The 23213-nt window shown below is 34.7% G+C and overlaps 1 protein-coding gene and 1 long non-coding RNA gene across 3 annotated transcripts in view; one reads left to right on the forward strand and one right to left on the reverse strand.

Moving 5' to 3' along the window:
• Positions 1 to 23213, forward strand: part of LOC121105229 — a 65088-nt gene that overhangs the window by 12631 nt on the left and 29244 nt on the right. The window lies entirely within an intron of this gene.
• The window catches only part of HIF1A (hypoxia inducible factor 1 subunit alpha), a 41346-nt gene that overhangs the window by 1637 nt on the left and 16496 nt on the right, over positions 1 to 23213 (reverse strand). The window contains exons 2-14 of one of the 2 annotated variants that reach the window (XM_008701176.2): positions 19087 to 19277; positions 18572 to 18717; positions 18404 to 18488; positions 14816 to 14928; positions 13800 to 14002; positions 9887 to 9993; positions 8054 to 8201; positions 6081 to 6301; positions 5123 to 5409; positions 3731 to 3853; positions 3184 to 3608; positions 845 to 953; positions 190 to 316 (exon numbers count right to left, since the gene is read on the reverse strand). In XM_008701176.2, the coding sequence (XP_008699398.1) occupies positions 190 to 316; positions 845 to 953; positions 3184 to 3608; positions 3731 to 3853; positions 5123 to 5409; positions 6081 to 6301; positions 8054 to 8201; positions 9887 to 9993; positions 13800 to 14002; positions 14816 to 14928; positions 18404 to 18488; positions 18572 to 18717; positions 19087 to 19277 (2285 nt within the window). Of the gene's footprint in view, positions 1 to 189; positions 317 to 844; positions 954 to 3183; positions 3609 to 3730; positions 3854 to 5122; positions 5410 to 6080; positions 6302 to 8053; positions 8202 to 9886; positions 9994 to 13799; positions 14003 to 14815; positions 14929 to 18403; positions 18489 to 18571; positions 18718 to 19086; positions 19409 to 23213 lie in introns of those variants that run through there. The other variant, XM_008701170.2, reaches the window with a different exon arrangement.

Raw genomic sequence — 23213 nt, forward strand, 5'->3', positions numbered from 1 at the left:
CAAAAAATTAAAAGTTCCATCTTTAAATATTAGCTATTCCTGCATTACCGCCAGTAGATAAAATGCTAACATTACTTTTAATGATGCTAAAGGATGAAAATCACTCTCACTGAGAGTAAAGCTTCTAAATAAAGTTTCATATATTTTAATTCTCTGTGTGATGTTCAAGAGTAGAAAGAATAAACTAACCAGAGGGTATTAAAATAATTGTCTTTTGCTCCATTCCATTCTGTTCACTAGATTTGCATCCTTTTACGCGTTTCCACGAAAGTGATGTAGTAGCTGCACGATCGTCTGGCTGCTGTAATAACGTTCCCTAAAAACAGTAAAGTTATTTCAATTTTACTGTGCTGAATTTTTTAAAAATCAAAAAACTCTGAAATCAGTTTAATAACAGTATGTAGGCAGATTTCTTAAATACGGCCCTAAATTATTTTTCTTTCTCTTAATACTATGATAAAATCATTTGTCACTCATTATGACAACTGTTTCTGTAAATGCTTTCTAGTTAATATGATCTGAAAATAACAGTATGAATTACACCATCCCTGATTTAACATTAACTATTGTTTTTTGGAGGTAAGATGGGAAAGTAACTGAAAGGGAAGAGAACAAGACTGGTGGTGAATGAGCGGAGAAATTCACTTTTTACTTAAAATACATCTGTATTGTTTGGAATTTTTATGAGCATGTATTCAGTAGATATATTTTTGTGAAATAATGCATACAAAGTGAAAACCAATGTTTAACCTCTGAAAACACAACTTTTGTATTTGGAAGAAAAGAATTACTTATATACAGCACATTAGCTAGAACAGAAAAACAAACGTACTCTCACACTTACAATTCCTACTGCTTGAAAAAGTGAACCGTCATGTTCTATTTTTCGCTTTCTCTGAGCATTCTGCAAAGCTAGTATCTTTGGATTTAGTTCTTCCTCAGGAATGGTAGTTCTGAAAAAAGATATGGTTCCTTTTTTATTATTTTTAAAATACCCAACTAACTTTTTTTTTTGAAAATATATAATGCCTGTTTGCCACCATTAAGGAATATGATGTTATTATGTAAGAGGACTTTCCTGATTACTGAAGTTTATCATCTTAAAAGTCAAAGCTAAATTAAAAAATTTCTTAAAATATGCATTCACCTATTTATAAAATAGATCTGAACAGAACTAAATTGATATTTTTGTAGGTTAAAGTGAAATATTGACTCTTCATTTCACCCAGTATAATACACAGATATTCTTGGGACTACAGGAATACAAGATTAATTTCACATTTGTATAGTGTTTTTGTTTATAAAACATTGCATGTTCATTAATTCATTTTAACCTCATGTCAATCTCCAAGATAAGGAGGTATATAATATCCATTTTATAAATGAGAAACCTGAAGCTTGTTAGCAGTGGGACTTTAAGCAAGTTACCTAGTTAGTTACAGTTTGGAAGTACATTCTATATCTCCTGATATCCACTCTTCTCCCAGTAATTTTTCCCACTAAGCCACTCTGTCCTCAGTATTGATTTGGTTATCATCCTGAACTATCTGCATTTAAAATTAATATTAAATAGTGAAGAACTGTTTTATGCATCAGGGACATGAATTCTGTTATCTCTCTTGTCTTTTCAAGAACTCCCTCCAGCCCATACACAATCACAATGGCTCCTTGCTCTGTTCCATCCATGACATATGGATAAGTGATACATTATTCAAATTGCTCTCCTACATGCGGTTTTGTTTTCTATTTTAAAAAATTCTATAAAACCTTCACTATATAGATATTCAGGTTTTAAAATTCCTACATAAATACATTATCTTTATGAAGTATAACTGTCATGTAAATATCATTTTAGTAATAGTAAAGAAAAACCCTCTATATTTCTTAAAGATAAATTCATCTCTTAAAAGTGTTTAGCATATAGTATTTTGGAACTAATGGGAAAAAAAGCCCTGCTAAAGTGACTAGATGTTCGACTTTGGTTTGACGGGTAACACAGTTGTTCAGAAAACTGAAGATCCCATAGTCCTCTGTAGCTAACAGTGAACTGTAAATTCAAGGTCACTGCCAATTCTGTAACTATATTCATTCATCCATCTAATAACCATTTACTGAGCAAGTATTACATGTTACATACTGTACTAGGTATTAGTACCACTAAAATGTCTAAGACATTGTCACTGCCTTAAAGGAACTCAGAGTCTAAAGTCAGCTGGTGACATACTAATTTATAAAGTAATGTAAACATTACATTAGAAATTTTTTTTTGTTACTCTAAAGCCCCGAGATCTTTTCCTAGTTCTGGGAAAAGTTTCCTCCTAGCATTTTAGGTCAAAACAGTGATGAAGGGCAAGAGAAAAAAGCCACGAATTCTTGTGATGGCAGTGTTTTTTTCTTGCTATTGTTATTTGGCTCAGTCAAGGCAGAGCAGAAAAGGAATTTTCTTTCCTCCACAAACTGCCCCAATGACTAGCTAAAACTTGTTTCCTCTTACTACAGCTTCAAATTTAAAATATCAAATCCCACTGTAAAAATTAAATATAGAAATTGTAACTTAAAATTTGGGTGGTATACAGGTATTTGCTCAAACTAACTCCATAAAAGCAACGTCATAAATCATGCTTAGATTCCTGTTATAGCTCTTAAACAGTTATTCAATCTGTAATTTGACTAATGTTCTATAAATACATCATGAAAAATAAAAGCAATTATACATAAATTTTAAAAGAAGGCTTGTAAATACCTGTATTGAATACTGAGGACTGAAGACTATCAGGCTCAGTTTGAAATAGGGAATTGGAAATACCCTTAAGTTGGAAGATCTTTTATTCAGGTAAGCTTTCAAATAACTCAAAGAGACAGAAACAGGATAGTTAACTAGTCTGATTGAAACAACTACAAGAAACTGGGTCATTTTTTGTACAGTTAAGAACTTATTGGCTGCATTATATTTATAAAGGTACTGGAAGACCCTCCTACATTTAGATAGGTGATATGGTTATTTTCAGGAAAATAAATACACATTTTTTTGAGTGATTGTTTTATCAGAATTTGTATGTCAATTTAGTATTCTAAAAGCATATTTACCAGAAAGTTAGCTATGTTTAGAAATAAAAGTTACCACCACATACATTTTCTCAAAAATAATAAAAGAACTAGAACTTTAATGTTACACATAAATACCTTTGACTCAAAGTGACAGATAACACGTTGGGGCTTCTTGGATGAGATTTTTCTGTCTGTTCTATGACTCCTTCTCCTGCTCTGTTCGGTGAGGCTGTCCGACTTCCAGGATCACTGTATGGTGATGTTGTGGCACTACTAGTTACTTTAGGTGCACGGATAGGAGATGGAGATGCAATCAATATTTTAATGTCTTCTATACCATCTTTTGTCACTGTTTTTAATTCATCAGTGGTAGCAGTGGTAGTGGCAGTGGTAACAGGAGGTTCTTGGATTTGAGCTGGCTGGAATACTGTAATTGTGCTCGCACTTTGAGGGCTTGTAGAACTGCTTTCCAGTGGCGACAACTGATCGAAGGAACGTAACTGGAAGTCGTCATCCATTGGGATATAAGGAGCTAACATCTCCAAGTCTAAATCAGTGTCCTTTAAAGCAACAAGTACATGAATTTTACAATGGCCACATCTTATAAACGTTAAACACAAACTCACTTCAAATGAAAAATTAATAAAGTTTAATAGAAAATATAATAACCAAGTTCCTATACCTGGGTAGAAAATGGATTCTTTGCTTCTGTGTCTTCAGCAAAAAGTTTCTCCACCAATTCCAGCTTAAATTCATTGACCATATCACTATCCACATCAAAACAATATTCACTGGGACTGTTAGGCTGTAAAATGAATTTGATGTGTTTACTTTTCCCTGAGGAAACCTGCATATATTTTGCTAGTTGTTAGAATTCTCAAAGCACACCTCAGAGAATACACAACAAAGTCCATCTCTTTCATCACATTTTATCTAACTAGAGAGAAGTTAAAACTTTTGAGCTCACATTAACTAATTTTGCCAATATATACATTTCTGACTGTGTAACAACATCATTTATAAAATTAGGACTAAAAGATACATTTGTCTGCTTCTTCTGAAGAATAAAAGTCCTCTAATAATTCAACTCCCACATGGTAACTAACTGGCCAATAACTAGATATGATACACTCACTGGAGTGAATTTGCCTTTGTGCTCGGAGGCCACACTTCCGTAGAGATGTACCTAAAAATCTCACATGTATTCTGGAGTGAGAGAGGGGTGGAGAATTAAGTTATTTTACTTGTCTTCACCTTAATGAATGCAGTACTGTTTTAGGAGTTCTGAGCAAGGATTCTAACCAGAAAACTGTAACTACATAGTCTAAGCATAAACTTTTGCTTTCCTCATTTTAACATTTTTGTTAGATTTACCTTTGTTAGGTTAAAAACAAAACGAATCAATAGATTTTTATGCTAGGGAAGCTGAGCAACCACAGCACAGAATACATTCTCCAGAAGGCTGTGAGATGTCAAATCACCTACTCTTCCCTTGCCAGTTTGAACTGATAAACATTTAATGTAAAATTATTCACCACTTATTAAGACTTACTTGTGCCTCACAGGTCATAATATTCAAGTCTGTGTTGCCCTACTCCTGAGCATATTTTTAGACAGAGGAACCTCTGAAATGGAATCATTCTAGATTTAGAAGTAGAGCCCCGTGTGACATCTTTACATGGTCTCAGCCTAGCCCTTAAAGACTATTTTCACTGTGTTTATGGAAAAACTATTATCAAGACAGAACTTGAATAAAAAATTGTTATTAGGTATTTACTATGTGTAAGACTTGGTATTTTCATGTTATACTGATCCAGAACAGTGATGGAAATTGGGCTAAATTAGGCAAATAACTTAGGGTCCTTTCCCTTTAAAGCTTTGCTAAAATAAGCCTTTTGCTACTTTACAGTCTTCCATCTCAAAGGGTAGAATCAATGGGCTTGGAGCAATTATAGGCACACACATTGTTCTCTGTGGATGTCAAAATTCAAGACTTTTTTGGTATTCATTTTATAAATACATTCCTGAACATTAAAATATGAAAGTTATCCTCTTCTTATATCATGACACCTACCTCAGGTGAACTTTGTCTAGTGCTTCCATCAGAAGGACTAGCTGGCTGATCTTGAATCTGGGGCATAGTAAAAGAGAGTTCCAATGACTCTGGATTTGGCTCTAATTTTAATGCAACTTCTTGATTGAGTGCAGGGTCAGCACTACTTCGAAGTGGCTTTGGAGTTTCAGAAGCAGGTAATGGAGACATTGCCAAATTTATATTCTGTAATTTTTCATTGGATGAGGGGAGCATTACATCATTATACAATGGAACTTCCTCAAGTTGTTGGTCATCAGTTTCTGTGTCTATAGGGAAAAAAATTATTAGTCAATTTAAAGAATAGCTAGATTTTAACATATACAGAAATGTATGCCCCCTTTTACAAAAGGTCGAATTCACTCAAACAAAAATGTTACCATATTCTCCTTGATCAGAAAGTTTACAGATATCACAGTATAAACATAAGTCTGAGTTATCTTTCCAATCTACTATTGACAGCTCCTATTATATTTATGGCATAAAAACCCCTGCAATTCCAACCTTTTCATACCTACTATTCATTAAAATTTAACCAACTTTGAAATTACAGTTTGTATTTTCAATGTTTGATATTACGGTGTGGTTACTTACCCTTTAATGAACTACACTTACTGCAATATAACTGCTACATTGTGAAGAAAATATGGCAATAGGATATAGAAATAGAGTAGCTGAGAAACATTAAAGTTGGAAGAAGAAATACCTAAGAACCCTCTGAAGCACAACCTCTAACACTGTGACAGAAGCAGGAATGCTGAGAAATTATAGAGGCAAAAATATTTAAGCCAAATGTTTTGAAAAAGACTTTGAAAAACAAAATATGTAAGACTATGATGTCCAAATGATTACCAACAAAAACATGTCCAAGTTCAGTTAAAATGGGCTTGTAGTAACAGACATAGTTTTTAGGCAATCAAAAGAATAACTGAAGACCCACCATTGCTGCCAAAATCTAAAGATATGATTGTGTCTCCAGCAGCTGGGGCCAGCAAAGTTAAAGCATCAGGTTCCTTCTTAAGTTTATCAAAAAGACTACTTGTATCTTCTGATTCGACTTTGGTGAATAGCTGAGTCATTTTCATATCTGAAGATTCAACTGGTTTGAGGACACATTCTGTTTGTTGAAGGGAGAAAATCAAGTCGTGCTGAATAATACCACTGTCAAAAAAGAGAGATTAGTAATTCTTAAATGAGCATTGACACAATGTGGGGATGTGTCTCTGAAATACTCTTATCTCTTAAAATTCTGCTTTATGAAAAGAAACAGTTTAAGATGACTTATCCTAATCTCTCATGCATACTTGGTCACATTCAGGGTTTAAAATACCAATATAGGGGTGCCTGGGTGGCGCAGTCATTAAGCGTCTGCCTTCAGCTCAGGGCGTGATCCCGGCGTTCTGGGATCGAGCCCCCAGGCTTTTCCACTGGGAGCCTGCTTCTTCCTCTCCCACTCCCCCTGCTTGTGTTCCCTCTCTCGCTGGCTGTCTCTCTGTCACATAAATAAATAAAATCTTTAAAAAAATAAAATGAAAGTAAAGATATATAGATAAACACTCAAGGCCTTTCTAATAGGGGTGGCATATTTTCCTTGGTGGCAAGAAAATGATATTGTGATAACACCTGCAGGACAGAGTTGAAGAGGGATGATGAACAACAGATCCATCTTTGTGTCTGGCTTAACTGTGAGTTTTATTGTCCCTTTAATCAACAAATATTTAAGTGTTCACTAAGTGAATGAACGAAGTATACAAGTTTAAAATACCTGACCCTTGCCCTCAGAAGTTTGTAACCCAGTGTGAAAGTAGATATGCAAACAATTAAAAAACAAAGTGGTAATTGCTAAAATAGAGAAGGTCTGCTTCACAGAGAAGTCAACAAGCTGAAACTCTGGCTCAAGTAGGGTTTTTTTTGGCAGATGGGGTAGGAGGAAAAGAAGGACATTCCAAGTTGGTGATTCTTCTAAAATGGGAAAGCCACAAGAGAAATCTTTGGTACTAATATTAAAACATGGAAGTATGAAAAAAAACTACAACAACAACATTAAAGGACGGTGTCAGAAGTGGCAAAAATAAAAACAAATGAGAGGTGGCCATGGTTTTAAGAAGACGATGGAATCTGTGAAAGCATGGGAGTACAGAAAATGACAAGAAATGATGCTCTGCAAGTAAGCCATGGTTTATCTTGGGGGTAATAAAAAGATCTTTAAAACCATTCTAAGGAAAATCAGATGATCAGATATTCATGCAAGAAAACTTAGCATGGTGGTAATCTGGAGATGGACTAGAAGGGGACAGTTACCTGCTGAAGTAGATCAAATGAAAAGATTGGTTTATGATATCCATAACATTCACAAGCCAATCAACTAAAAGAAGAGTTCATGAATATACAAGAGCCATGTGCCACATTATACAGCCTTTTACATCCACCTTATGTAGGATTTCATCTAATCCTCATTACAACCTTCTGAGCTAAGTATTCTCTCTCCTATATGGGTGAAATTCAAAGAAATGAGAATTTCCCAAGGTCATGGAGCTAATGAGTGAAAGAGCTATGACACAAATCTAACTATTCCAAGGCCAGTATTCTTCCTACAAAAATAACAATTACTTGATATAGTATATGCTGACAGATACACGACTAGAACAAACTAATCCAATAGGAGATCTGGGTTTTTTCCCAAGGCATTTTTTAAAAATGGGAGTGAAAACGATGGGAATAGATAGCTACCAATAATAGAATCACTGCAGAATAGCTGGCCTGGACACTCAGGTCAGAGTACTAAAAACCATAATTAGGTAGAACTGTGAAAATAAAATTGTTAACATTTATAATCTTCTCTTCCCATAAAAGAACAGATTATCCAAAAAAGTAACGACTTGCTCCCCCAAAACATTTATTTTCCAAGCTTACCTCACAACATAATTTACACATACAATGCACTGTGGCTGAGAGTTCTTAGTGTTATATATGACAGTTGCTTGAGTTTCAACCCATACATATCCACCTCTTTTGGCAAGCATCCTGTACTGTCCTGTGGTGACTTGTCCTTTAGTAAACACTAGGAGTGAAAAGGAAAGGAAAAAGAGTCACGCAGAGAAAGTAACTTTGAATTTTCAATCAAATGAATGGATGCTGATGTTGGTCATTATTTTAGAAGAGATGTTCATTTTAATGGAATCAACCGTAACTGTTTAAAGTAACAGAGAAAAGGCCCTGGCATAGCCAAAAATATACATATTTCATTCTTCTAACCCCCAAAATAAACTCCTTTCCTGCCAATCTTTACTTTAAATAAAATGAAAGCCAGGAATGAAGGACAGCAGTGACCACAATTCCTTTAATGACTTATATGTTGAAAGTATCAGAAAGACTAGAGAATTAATAATCTTGATTCTGGGGCGCCTGGGTGGCACAGCGGTTGAGCGTCTGCCTTCGGCTCAGGGCGTGATCCCAGTGTTATGGGATCGAGCCCCACATCAGGCTCCTCTGCTATGAGCCTGCTTCTTCCTCTCCCACTCCCCCTGCTTGTGTTCCCTCTCTCGCTGGCTGTCTCTATCTCTGTCAAATAAATAAATAAAATCTTTAAAAAAAAAAAATAATAATCTTGATTCTACAGAAACATTCAAGCAAGTGGCACTACTACATTTCCTTAAATTTATACTGAGGTTTCCAAAGAATTAACGATGCTTCAAATAGCTGTGCTAGCATATTTGAATCTCACCTGATATCATGCTGAAATCTTTTGGCAATTCAGGCGATCTTAATCTCTTATTGATTTGGGAGAAAGTACCAGATAAATAGTAATGATGACATTATCATGAGGATTGGGGCCCTGACTGCCGACTTGGGCTCATTCTGCAGTTCAAATCTAATCATACTCGCTCGGTGACATTCAGGTATCCCCAATCACATTGGGAAGTCACGTTTAGGTACAGATTAAACAGGCAAGTGAGATTTCAAAGTCTTACTTACTATGGATCTTTAAATAACATTCACGAGTAAAATTGAGAATTTTATCTTATGTCGAGGGTACTTGCTACCACTTGTACATGACATTCATCACCTTCACATTCATTGAGTCACTGAACAATTTTTCTGAGTCCCTTTCACTGGTCTGAATACTTAAGTATGAATTCTGTAAATGATACTACAATATTCTATGACCTTTTTTTTTGTCTTAGTATTTAAAATGCCAAGTTAGTTTTACGTACTATTAAATAATTCTACCCTAACTAGTACTGGTTATAACAAATACAAAACATAGACTTAATGGTCAAAATCTCTTATGAAGAGTTCTATTAAGACATTTAGTCTAGGAGGGGTGCCTGGGTAGCTCACTGGTTAAGCATCTGCCTTCCGCTTGGATCATGATCCCAGAGTCCTGGTATCCAGCCAGTGTCAGGCTCCCTGCTCAGTGGGGAGCCTGCCTCTCCCCCACTCCTGCTCTCTCCCACTGTCCTTTTCAAATAAATAAATAAAATCTTAAAAAAAAAAAAAAAAAAGACATTTAGTCTAGGAGAGATGCCTGAGTGGCTCAGTTGGTTAAGCATCTGACTCTTGATCTCAGGTTTGTGAGTTCAAGCCCCAAACTTTAAAAAAAAAAAAGAGAAAGAGAGACAGAGGAGATTTTTATTCTAGGAAGACTGGTTAATTTTAACCAAAAAGTTAGATATATAGCTAAATAGTAAAGAGATTGCAAGAGTTAAATAATTAAAATATCTGTAGTTCTTCCACTGTACTTACTATCATGATGAGTTTTGGTCAGATGGTCAGAATCCAAAGCATGATAATATTCATAGATTGAGCGGCCCAAAAGTTCTTCTGGCTCATATCCCATCAATTCAGTAATTCTGTTAAGTAAAAAAATGTAGGAAGAGAAAAAAGAAACTAAGTGATAAAGAAAAATTTTGCTTCTCCAAAGTAACTGATATGCATTAAGAGCATCCTTCTTTGCTTAGAATAAGTTTACATCTCACCTTTGGTAACTCTACAGTTAAGTAAATGCAGCACCATGCACTTCTAGAAGTCCTCTGGGTTCATCCTGCTACTTGACCTTTATATCCCCCTCACCCAAACTTGTTACCTATTTTTTTTGAAGATTTATTTACTTATTTGAGAGAGAGAGAGACAGCGCAGAGTCTGAGATGGGGCCGGATCCCACAACTCCAAGATCATGACCTAAGCCGAAATCAAAAGTAAGACACTGAACCCACTGCATCACCCAGGCGCCCCTATTTTTATCACATTTTACTGTACCTACTTTTGGTAACTAGATAGGGGATTCATAAATAGACAGGAAGTACTGCTAAATTAAAAATAGCCACTGACATTTAATTTGAAATATAAGATTAAATCCATAACATTAGTTTACCATAAAACCAGATTCTTTAACAGTGCCCTTAGGCTTCACTTTGGGGGATCAATATCTACTACGGAATTTTAATATCACCAACCAAAGACTATCCATACTAAATGGGAACTTAAGAAATACATATTATGTTGGTTTTAGAAGATGCTCTTATACTTAGTTTTCTTTTTTAATGTTTTTTTATTATATTATGTTAGTCACCATACAGTACATCCCCGGTTTCTGATGTAAAGTTTGATGATTCATTAGTTGCATTCTTACACTTAGTTTTTTAAATAATATAAAATTATAGGAATTCATTTCAGATGAAAAAATGATATCAAACTGAAAATGGACTAGAAAATAATTCAGTTACCCCTTTTGGTTGCTGGGCAACTCTTTTAGGACAGAGATTAGCTCTTATTACTTTCTACAACCAGTTTGAAATGGAACCTATTTCATGTGAAAGAGAATGCTGTCATCTTAGCGCCATACTAAACAGAAATGTTCTCTTTTTTCTCAGAGCAAAACATGAGTTAAACTTGTCAATTTCTCAGCCTTTAGAATTTAAAAGACTTTCTAACTGAGGTGTAAGCAAAAGTTACTTAATGTACTGTGTCCAAAAAAACTACAAAAAACGCACAGATATCCTTCTAAAAAAAATGTAAAGAAGTAATACTCTTTTTTGTGTTGTCACACTTTAAGGCAAGACCTGCCATATAGTTCACTCCAAAATAAAAATAGGTAAATAGAAAGTGATTTGTAAAAAAAAAACGAATTAAGCCAAACCAAGCTAAAATCCAGACTTTTTTACAAAGGGATATCCCTAAACACATCTGCACTAGGTGGCAGCATTACAAAGGAAACTGTTTTATAAAAAAAGCCCTATTTCTTTAAATTATACTTGAAAAATAATTTTAATTAGTCTTATATAGGTTACTTAAATAAAATTCCCATGGAATTAAAAAAAAACTTCATTTAAATCTTTATATGCCTTAGTACGCCTGGCATTGTTCTAGGTGTGAAAAATGTAAGGTCAAAACTCAACATGTAGTTAATCTTCCGCAACAGCTACCATACTACTTATGAAATAATGTGGTATGTGTAGTGATAGCAATCTGTTGCAGGAATCAGAGGAACCACCCTTATCCATGAAAAGAAATAGTGGGTGAGGGACAACTTCTTACAGGAGACTTATGAGTTGAACATAGGAGAGCAGCAGGGAGAGCAAAACCATTTCAAGAAGAAGGTATACCAGAAGCAGAAGGTATACCAGAAGCAAAGACAGAGATGAGAAAATGCTTGATACTGTGTAAACAAGAAAGACTCGTAGTTGCGGGGGCAGGTGAGGAGAGATGAGGCTAGAGAAGTAACCAGATTAATGAGGGCCTTGTATTATCATGGTAAGAAGCTCTGGTTTAATAAGGTGTCTCGTCAGCACTTCTAATCTAAGTTATCTCTACCATTGAGGGATACAATATGTTAAAATGTAAACAGCATATTTTCCTAAAAAGTCAATTTTATCTAACTTTAGAGAATTACACAGCTTATATTCTGTACCAAAAAGGGGAGTGATCCAGAAAATCTTACCAAAAATGTTCTTAAGCAACCATGATCTTAAGCAACTGTGATCTAAAGCAACTATGCAGCATATTATTCGTTCATTGTAAGTGTCCTGAGGGTAAGAACTGCTGCTCTTCATTCTACTTTGCCACGAAATTGTAGATGCTCAAATAAATGTGTTGAACTGTATGTGGAAATTAGTACAGCAAACACTGTTTGTGAGATATTCTAAATGCCAGGAGTTTGATATGTTAGATTTTCTCAAAATTGAGCAAAAATTTTTCTAGATCTCAGTTCTTAGAGGTTTTAGATGTGAAACGTTCCTAAAAGAGCTCTAATCAGAAAACAACAATCTCCTGGTCAAACTCAAAACCTTACTTGGTTGATCTCTAACCAGGGAGTCTTCACTCCTCTGTCATGATCATTTTGCCAGTTTTCTGATATAACCAGAGAGAAATGTCACTCCCTTTCTCAATTCTCATTCTAGTCCCACCACTTTTCTTTCTCCCCAACTTATTTCTGTACTTTGCTGAGTACAAAAAATAAAAAATAATTCCTCAAAAAGAGGTGGATATCTCTGTTCTATCATATATTCACATGAATAATGGCAATAAACACCATGAAATACTTGTTAGCTTTTCTATCCTCATTTTTCTGATGGCTGACACCAGTGGTAAAGCATACACTATGTGTGCTAGGCCCTCAACAAACTCCTTTAATCCTGGTAACAGCCTTTCAAAATACTACCCTAATTTAACAGGTAAGGATCATAAAATTTGAAATAGTTAAGTTCAAATACCAAGGCCACACTAAGTAATATTTTTATAAACCCACGTTTTTTTTCTGTGTAAAGATAAAGGGAAGCAATTGAGGCATTTTCAACAGTAGCATGACATCTAATTTTTACATTATGAAGTCCACTTTTTGGGAATGTGGATGAGAGATTAAGGCTTACATACATCTGCTGGCACAGAGGCAGCTTAGGAGATTATGGTAAAAATTTGAGCCAAAGGTTATAATAACGAGCTGAAGAATTCAGTGGCAGGAAAGCAAGGGTGGAAAGGAGGGAATGGATCAAGAGATATATGTAGACATTAAATCTGTAAGATTTAGAGACCAACTGAGTACAGATAATAAAAAAAAAAGTTAAGGACAAATTCCAAATTTTTGCAGGAGTTGTGTATCTACTAAGCATGCTAGCACTTTAAAAGGAAAAGCAATATTTGAAATTGTTTTGGGACAATAGCAGTGCAGTTGAGTCATAGAAATATTCAGTTTATTAATACAGAGGAATATCCTGATAAAAATATCAAATTAGCAATTAAAAATAGTTACAAACATAAATTTGGGAAATGGCAATACAAATCATGGTCAATATGTAGGGTGAGGAGGTGACCACTTTCCTTTCTAGTCCATAACCAAAAGTAATCTGTTCTTCCTCAAATTATGCATTATGTCTTTGAAACATATTTATTTTCTTTTTAAATAAGTTAGAAAGAAAAAAGACCTCATCATTGTGATTTCTGGACAGCACCCTGGTAAAGTATTCGTAGTGCATAGTAAGTGTTCAATAAATGTGGCTGAATTAATCTACAAAGTTAATGTAGTATTACTGAGTTCTACAATGTATCACTGTATTCAGTTTAGTGGAAGGAAGCATACAGTCTTTATTATAGTCAACAGTAAAAAAAAAAAAAAGAGGGACTAATTAAAAATTCAAATTATTGTATCTTATATATCATTTACCTTTCATCACAATAAGAAAATTTCATATCCAGACTGTGACGACTGAGAAAAGTCTTGCTGTCTAAAGGAATTTCAATATTTGATGGATGAGGAATGGGTTCACAAATCAGCACCAAGCACGTCATGGGTGGTTTCTTATACCCACACTGGGACTGGTTACTATTGGTATCGTAGACATGAATATGGCCTGTGCAGTGAAGTACCTGTGTACAAAGAAAACAAAGCAGTTCTTTAAAAAATATAAAATGCGGGGCGCCTGGGTGGCATAGCGGTTAAGCGTCTGCCTTTGGCTCAGGGCGTGATCCCGGCGTTATGGGATCGAGCCCACATCAGGCTCTTCTGCTATGAGCCTGCTTCTTCCTCTCCCACTTCCCCTGCTTGTGTTCCCTCTCGCTGGCTGTCTCCATCTCTGTCGAATAAATAAATACAATCTTAAAAAAAATAAAAAATAAAAAAATAAAATAAAATATAAAATGCTAGTAAAAAAAATGCAGATAAACAGCTGAAGTGTGATATGGCAAGGAAGCTTTGATAAAATTTACTGTCATTAGTGGATTAATCATATCTTTGAAATCAATACGTGTTTCCCCTGTAATACACTCATGACTCAGGTACCATAAATTACTCTTTAAAAAATTTCCTTCAGACAAATATGGGCTGATTTTTCATTCATCTAGTCATAGTGGCTGTTTTATTTATTATTTTGTTATTTCTTGCTTTGATGACTGTTTCAACACTGAGAAAGGAAATGTAACAACAATAACTGAAAATTAAGCTCTACCAAAATGCAGACACTGGGTGGGTGGCAAAGCCAAATGATGAAGTCAGCCTGGTACACCAGTGCGACAATTCACATAATTTAAGTTCATGCCTCAAACTGACAAATTACTACTTTTGGATGGTAACTCTGTAAATGCCAATGAACAACTGTAAGTTTTCCCTCACAGTTCTAATGCTATCTTAAGTATTAGCAGTGTTGAGATGTACACCACGACTTACAAATCATTTTTACTTACTTTCCATGTTGCTGACTTTATGTTCATAGTTCTCCCCCGGCTAGTTAGGGTACACTTCATTCTGAGAAAAAAGCTTCGCTGTGTATTCTGCTCTTTACCCTTTTTCACAAGGCCTAATGAATGAAAGCATGAAATAAAATTATAAAAACATAATTAAACATTTAAATTTGTCACAGTAAGAGTAGCACCTAGATGCTATTTTCAAATAACAATTTCAAGTCTCAGCATGAACAGCGATTCACACTCCAACATGTCCAAGGGATCTAACATGCTTCAATCAGTAACTGGGGTTCACTACTCCAATGATTCCCTGGTTTCAGATAACAGTTAATCATTTCACATTCAAGCCAGTGAAGTTGGCAAAATTACAAAGAAATATAAATGTGGTATAAATTTGCCTTATAATTGTGCTATCAGTTTATAAGCACACCCCCAAAAAAGAACTTCAAGCGAACTCCTCCAAACCTTTGCTAAATGTGTTAGCTCAATTTATAACTGAGCACTCCATGTATTTATAGAACTTTCAAAATAGCAACTTTCTTTTCAAAGCAAATAATATTTTTATATATTTGATTTTTCCTTAAATCTTCCTGTAAAGTAAGCATGACATTATTTCTACTTTGTTACTAGAGGAAAAAACAAAACAAACAAAAATACTGAATGACTTTTCAAAGCAAAATCAGAGTGAAATAAATTCAGGTCTATTCACTCCAATTCTAAACGTTATAGAACAAAGAAACGGTGAAAAGGAAAAAAAAAATGAAAAGCACAGAGGTGGGGAATAAAGAACACATGTTCGGTGGACAGTAGATAGTTCAGGTTGCTGCAATATGAAGTACATGCAGAAGAGTAATGAGACAGTTAGAAATGGATGTAGGTCTGTAACAACGGAGGGCTTTGGATGGCCTAATGAATTCAGCCTGAATTCATACAACATAGAGTTTCCAAAAATTCTGAGATAGGAAGCACAATCAGGAACTTAAGGTACATTAATTTAGAAGCAATATACATGATGTATTAGAACTAAAATACAATGATGATAATCAGGGGCTGAGCAGAAGTGAAAAGAAGGGTGACAAAAGACACATGAAGAACTAGAATCTATAAAAACTTGAAAACTGACAGAAGTAGGTGGATAGGAGAGAAATTTAAAAAGAAAAAAGATCTGGAGATTTTAAGACCAGTATATTGAAAGAAAAGTGCCAAGTAGAAAAGAAACAAGATTTTTTTTTTAAAAGATTTTATTTACCTATTTGACAGAGACAGCACAAGAAGAGGGTGCAGCAGGGAGAGGGAAAAGGAGAAGCAGGCTCCCTGCTGAGGAGGGAGCCCAATTTGGGGATCAATCCCAGGACTCCGGGGATCACGACCTGGGCTGAAGGCAGATGCTTAACCGACTGACCCACCCATGTGCCCCCAAAAGAAACAAGATATTAAGTTTAAATTTAGGCTTGCTTAGCTAGAAATGCTGGACTCCTGAGGAAGAAGAATTCAAGGAGAATGAGAAGAGTTCTAGTTCCATAACTGTGGAACTAGGCAAGGGGGCAGTCTTGGTGCTGATACAAATTATATGGGTTTACTCAAATAAGGATTAAATTTGCCCTCCCTAGAAGTATTTGTGAATGGATTTTAAAAAGATGCCACGAGAACCACACTGGTCTCAGTGGCAGTACAGAGTTGGGTTGTGGTTGTGGTGCCAGCAGAGATCTACTTGTAAATTCTCTGTGGATTCAGTCCTTCATAATCTAAGCTTGAATTGTACTGACCTCTGGATACCCAAAGCCTTTGAATTGGGACATGAAGATTAATTTAAAAACCAAGGTACTAGCATTTTCCTAATGGGGAAAAAAAAATTTTTTTTAAAAGAACTAAATTTTCAGATCTAAAAATAAATCTTATTTTTAATGAACTCTAAGTCATCACTTCAGAATTTAAATGAAAAAATAATAGGACTATGTTGTATAAACACACCACTGGTTCTTAGCATATCACTGAAATGTGATGCAGTGCAGCAGCCCCCCTTTTCTAAAAGTGAAAAGGGCATTTTTGTTTCTCAACAAAATGTCAAACATTCATTACATTAGGAATGATTTTCAGTAAGTTCATGTGCTTTAAAAAACTATTTGTTTAAAAAACATAAAAACAGAAAAAGTTTGTTTAAAAATATACATCTAAACTATACTATGTAGAATATATTTGATTTAGAATAATGTATTATCATCATTACAAAATCAAAACAAAATTTCCTAATATCCATCCATTTATAGTCTAGGCCAAGGGAATCACTGAACAGCCAGTACAAACCTCAGTCTAAACACTAGAAGTCCTATATTAAACTAATTGACAACCCTGTGTGAAGTGTATTTACTCTTCCTTTATACAAAATTCTAAAAATTATATATTTGCTTTCCAAGTTCACAGCAAACACAAAGTATGAAATTAGAGAACAGAAGAGGGCTCCTACTGGCAAGGCTAAAAGTGGCCACAGAAAGTAGTGAGAGTTGGTGAATATGAAAGATCTCCAGAGGACTAATGAGTGTAGACTCGAGCCCATCCACTTGAGCTTAACCTACACTCTGCCATTTACTAACCAAGTAATCTTGGGTAAGTTACTTAATAATTCCGTGCCTCAGTTTCCTCAGTAAAGTAGAAATAGTAACTTCATAGGGTGTTATGAGGAAAAAAGAAGTTAAAGCACATAACATGCAGAGAACAGTGTTCTGGCACAGAGTAATCTCTCGACAGAGGTTAACTATTATCATAAATGAAATGAGATGAAAAAAAACCATAAAAATATTCAAAAAGTGCTATGAACTTGAGTTTAATACAGAAGCAAACAAACAAATTGGAGAGCAACAGAGAACAATGACAAATTTCCATTGTGGTAACTTTATAAATTATCAGTACGTTTTGTTTAACACGGCACAGGTGTGAACAGACTTTCTTTAGTTATAAAATTTTTGTAATTCAAGGGTACTTTCCAAAAATCTTAGAGACTTATTTGTAACAATTCATTACTAAGAGTTAAGAGGTCTTAGCGGGTCGTTTTTATTGTTGCTAATGTGGGGGCATCCACAATATATTACTTTGTAATTTTACTACATAGTCTCAAATAATTGTGAATATCCTGAGGTCAAACAAGCAGCTATTAGGCTTTTAAAAATCTGGTGAACTTTCTCTTTTCTTTATCTTGGTCCTTTAGAAAGCTTGAATGCACACTGGTACCTCAAGTGTAATCACTATCTAAAATCTTATTATTTGATTATCCCCTGGCCTTAAAGTTGTATGTTATAAATTGACTTCTTTGTAGGTCCTGATTTTTATTTACCTTCCCATTTTATTTACTTTATTTTACTACATCTATATAATTATTCATGGAATTAGGTGGGCTTTAAAATTTTTTTAGGTATTTTTATAAATTTCTAAAAAAATAGAGTAACATAGATGTCACAAAGAACAGAGCAACATTTTATTAAACAGGAAATGATGTTTTGAGCGTTAGGTTAATACAACAGCAAAATTTAAAAATTAGTATCTTATTATGTAAAACCACCTGTCATATTAAATCAAACAGACTTTTCTTCTTACCATTTCTGTGTGTAAGCATTTCTCTCATTTCCTCATGGTCACACGGATGAGTAAAATCAAACACACTGTGTCCAGTTAGTTCAAACTGTAAACACATTTAAAAAATTAGATCTATACCATAAAATCATAAAAACATACAGAAGGGCTCTTAACATATGGGCATTTTACCTGAGTTAATCCCATGTATTTGTTCACATTATCAGAAATGTAAATCATGTCACCATCATCTGTAAGAACCATAACAAAACCATCCAGGGCTTTCAAATAAAAGCAATTCATCTGTGCCTTCATTTCATCTTCAATATCTAAATCACCTAAAAAGGGCACAAGAAAAGAAAAATAATTAAAAGTTATACTTAAATGATAATATTTAGATATTTTTATAAATATCTGATATTTTATTTAAAAATTACAATTAGATTTACCAGCTGCTTTTAATGATTATTTAAAGTAACATAGCAAGCACTGAAAAGAGAAAGAAGGGTCATGTTATTAAAAGGAAAACAGGCAAGAAGGTGGGGTAAGAGAAGAGGGGGGAAAGGCCAGTATCTTAAAAATTCCTTACTGAAGCTTTAAAAGCAGGTAATAAAAAATCACATTAAAGAAGGCCTGAGTATGACCACCTTCTAATTACTTCTGATTTCTAATTTTTAGGCCTTTTACACTTTTGTAAAACAACTCACCAGCATCCAGAAGTTTCCTTACACGCAAATAGCTGATGGTAAGCCTCATAACAGAAGCCTTATCAAGATGTGAGCTCACGTTATGGGGAAGTGGCAACTGATGAGCAAGCTCATAAAAAACTTCGGACTCCTTACTTCGCCGAGATCTAGCTGCATCTCTAGACTTTTCTTTTCGACGTTCAGAACTTATCCTATTTAACAAAAGAGGAAGAGGAGGAGAGAAAAAGAGAAAATTTATATAAGTTAGTTTGCCTTTGCTTGGATAACACATTTTTCTGCTTTTCATGGAACAATTTAAAGATGCCATGTGAATCAAATTATATAGAGATTTGTCTACTACATGAATGTATAAGTAAGAATGTAAAATACAGCTATACAAATATTTGGATTACTGAAGACATAAGGAACTCTCACAAGAAGTCCAAGATGAAGCTTTAAACCTTTCCAAAACAGGTATCTCCTCCCTGGAATATCAAATTGGAGAGGATATTTTTGTTTTAGCCAAAATCTTAAAAGTAGCCTGTGTATCTAAGGCTGTACCCTCACAGCCATTCAAAAGTAGTCTCAACATAGAAAAATCAGCACTAAGTCTAGAGAAACTAAGTTGTACATATTAACTTGAAAAAAAGGAAGTTGTTAAGCAGGCAAACTACAGACTGCAGCTAAAACTGATTTTTGACTCAAGTTTCTTTTGACTCCAATATTTTCCCATCCTCTACCCTACCACATGAGCAATACTGACTGTAAGCTATAGATATTTATATTACCCGCTATAATAAGCTACCATTTTCAGGTTGCTTCTTCCCTTAGCAGCCCCTAATCTATTACTGGCGCCAACAGGTATCAAAAAAAGGTAGGAGTATAGAAGAAAAAAAGATGTGGCACAACAGTAAGAATTGAAAGAAACAGGTTAATAAAGATTAATAAAGGTGTCAAAACAATGACACATCTTTAGGGAACTCTTCCAAGAATAAAGTCAGACAGAAAGATTTTCCTAAGGCACACCAAGCAGAGACATTTTCCTCCGCTTAACTGTAGCAACATCTACTCCTCCTGACCCAGCTGAAGGTAAACTACGCTAAACGTGGTTCTGTCCTTAGTGTCTTCTTTAATAGCTACTGTTTACTAAAACCTACTATGTGTACCAGGTAACTAGTTTTCTCACACTGTAAATAGATTAAATACTATCCCTTTTTACAGAGGAGGTTATATAGCAGGTTAAAAACAGCCATTATGTAGCAGACAGGATTTGAACAGGTTTTTTTTTTTACTGCTAAGTCTTTGTTTGCTCTTCCACAGTTGTTTTACCTTAAGAAAGAATGCTGTTTCTACCTCAAATACTCAGCTGCTCTCCTATGACCCTCAACCTAATTCTGTTAATTATTTATTAAATGTTGAAAATAGCCATTACCACTTATTGAGCACTTAGCAAGCAGTATGGAAGGACTTTGCCAGCATTATTTCACTTCGTCCTCCTTATATCCTATGAATAAAGCGTTATTATATCTAACTTACATCTCTCCTCCCTTCAAATTATCTGCAAAACTGCAAGGTTCAATCACAGAAGCAATATTCTCCAAAACAAAACAAAACAAAACAAAACAAAACAAAACAAAACAAAAACAGAACAAAAAACCAGTCAGGGTTCTCAGCACATGCTCCTACTATGTTGTATAACAAATGAATAACCTTTGTATTATATACTAATAATAATGTAATTTAAGCACTTAAGTTTGTGTGCTTATCTGACTTTTCTACATTAATAAGGAATGTGAATATTTTGTTAGTAACTGAACTTTGATACAAATTATTCAATTCCAGCACCCAGATCAATTTGAGTATCTTGAGATTTAAGGTGAGCTATTAAAAACTATTACTACTTATAACTAGTGATCTATGTAAATCAGGATTTTCTTAATGCTGTATAATCTTTAAAAACCATGAAAATAAATTAGACTGAGGCTACCATGAAAATTCAACAATATCAACAGTCTGCAACTTCATTTTTTATGTGCATTAGAACTACTTTATTGTTCTCATTAACTTTAAGTGAATGTTTTAAATTTGAACTTAGGAACAAAATGTACAATAATAAAAGTTTTCAAAATCTATTTTATACCTATACCAGAGTTCCCAAGTATGGTGGGAGATATTCAGTGTGCCCCCCCTCTCCCGGCTCTAGCATCTAATTTTCCTCACTTTTTTCCCCTCTGAATTGGTGGGTGAGAGGAAGGGATGGTAGTGGGAATCAGATTCCTATCTGGTTCAAGTGAAACCACCAAAAAAAGTGTGATGACCAATGACCTCATGATAAACCTGAATATAAGTTTAAATACTACAATCAGTCCAGGTGATCAGAATTTGATTAATCAGCAACTTTCATCAGACTTACTCGCCTTCTTCTCTTAATTACTCAACCACATTTAAGCGACCAACAAATGACTACCCAAATGAAACACTTGGTAAAAAATTTAAATCCTTTTATTACCTGCTTTATGCTTTTAAAGGGTATCTGATTTAGCTAACCATGGTGAATATCTCCATACGTTTAGAAATACTTGTATTGTCCCCAACTTTGAAGATAATAACTGTTAAAGATGTGGCAACTAAATTTGTAAGACAAATACATAAGAAATGTGAGCTTGGATAAAACATTTAACGCATAACATACTTAAGTGGTAAAGACTAGGAGAAGACTTTGAGCATGAGCCAGAATTCTGGAAGAGAAATAAACCTCAATAAAACAGGTAATATGATACTTCAGGAGCTGACAAACCTAAATTAGATGAAAAAGGTAATGCAAATCAGTATGTCCTCTATTATATAATCTACCTAGACATAAAGCAATCAGGGGACCTATAAAGAAGATTTAATATAGAAATTTATCTGATGTTCTCCACGTGTGACTATGGGAGCTCTTAAAACATTGCTTAGCTTAAAGCTGTAACTTCCAAAGTTCTTAGAGTTTCAGCATCTGAACTGACCAGCTTCTAGTCTACTCAGAGGAAGGCTCTTTTTATCAGGTCATACCCCACAGAATTGAACAACAAATTTCTGGTAGGCCATGGCCTGTAGGTCCCATAGAGATGAATCCTGTACTATTTACTTACTACTTAGATTGCAAAATAAAAGGTTTGTAGACCAGAAGAAAACAGGCAGATTTTCTGCATGTAAGTAAGGTCACTGTATTTCTCTAAATTACCAATTCCATCTTTGTTGTTTTTATTAAGTACAGATCAAGTAAAGTTCTGCACTGACATGTCTGCATAAAGTGCTATTTCACATCTGCTAATCACAGCAGAAATCAGTTAAGAGTACAGTAAAAATTCTGTCTTTTGAACAGTTTGCTTACACATTTCTATGTTCTGGGACTACTGTTTAAGTAAAGTAGCAAAATAGCTTAATTTTTGTGGTACTGTAGTTTTCACACACTTATTATTCTTTAACATACAGTACTAGACAAGACGCTAACAATTGTATCTTAAAATTATTTTGTATAGGAAATATATTTAGGAAAATAATCTAGATCCACTATCACGAAGCTTCTTGGATACAAAGTTGAATAGCACTAGCCCTTTTATAGAGAATGCTTAGTATTCTTTAGATTAACAAGAACACAAAATTGCAGATATTTTAATTCATCTGTGTTGTCTAATTACACGAGCAAAGCCCATTAGCATTCCCGATTGTGAATATATGTGACTTTAAGAACTGAAGTTAGGGGCCGGTTAGGTATCTAACTCTTGATTTCAACTCAGGTCATGATCTCCGGGTCATAGGCTTGTGGAATTGAGCCCCATGTCGGCTCCACACTGAGTGCTTGTCTCTCTCCCACTGCTGACCCTCTGCTAGCATACTCTCTCTCTCAAATAAATAAATACTTACCAAAAAAAAAAAAAAAAAAACTGAAGTTAGAGTCAGACATTCAAAGTGTTAACAGTTGATCCATCCTATTTCTTTTCTTTCTTTTTTTTTTTTTAAGATTTTATTTATTTATTTGACAGAGACAGCCAGCGAGAGAGAGAACACAAGCAGGGGGAGTGGAAGAGGAAGAAGCAGGCTCCTAGTGGAGGAACCTGATGTGGGGCTGGATCCCAGAATGCTGGGATCATTCCCTGAGCCCAAGG

Source organism: Ursus maritimus, unplaced genomic scaffold (assembly GCF_017311325.1).
Source record: "Ursus maritimus isolate PB19 unplaced genomic scaffold, ASM1731132v1 scaffold_25, whole genome shotgun sequence".
In the NCBI taxonomy this organism is placed as follows: Eukaryota; Metazoa; Chordata; class Mammalia; order Carnivora; family Ursidae; genus Ursus; species Ursus maritimus.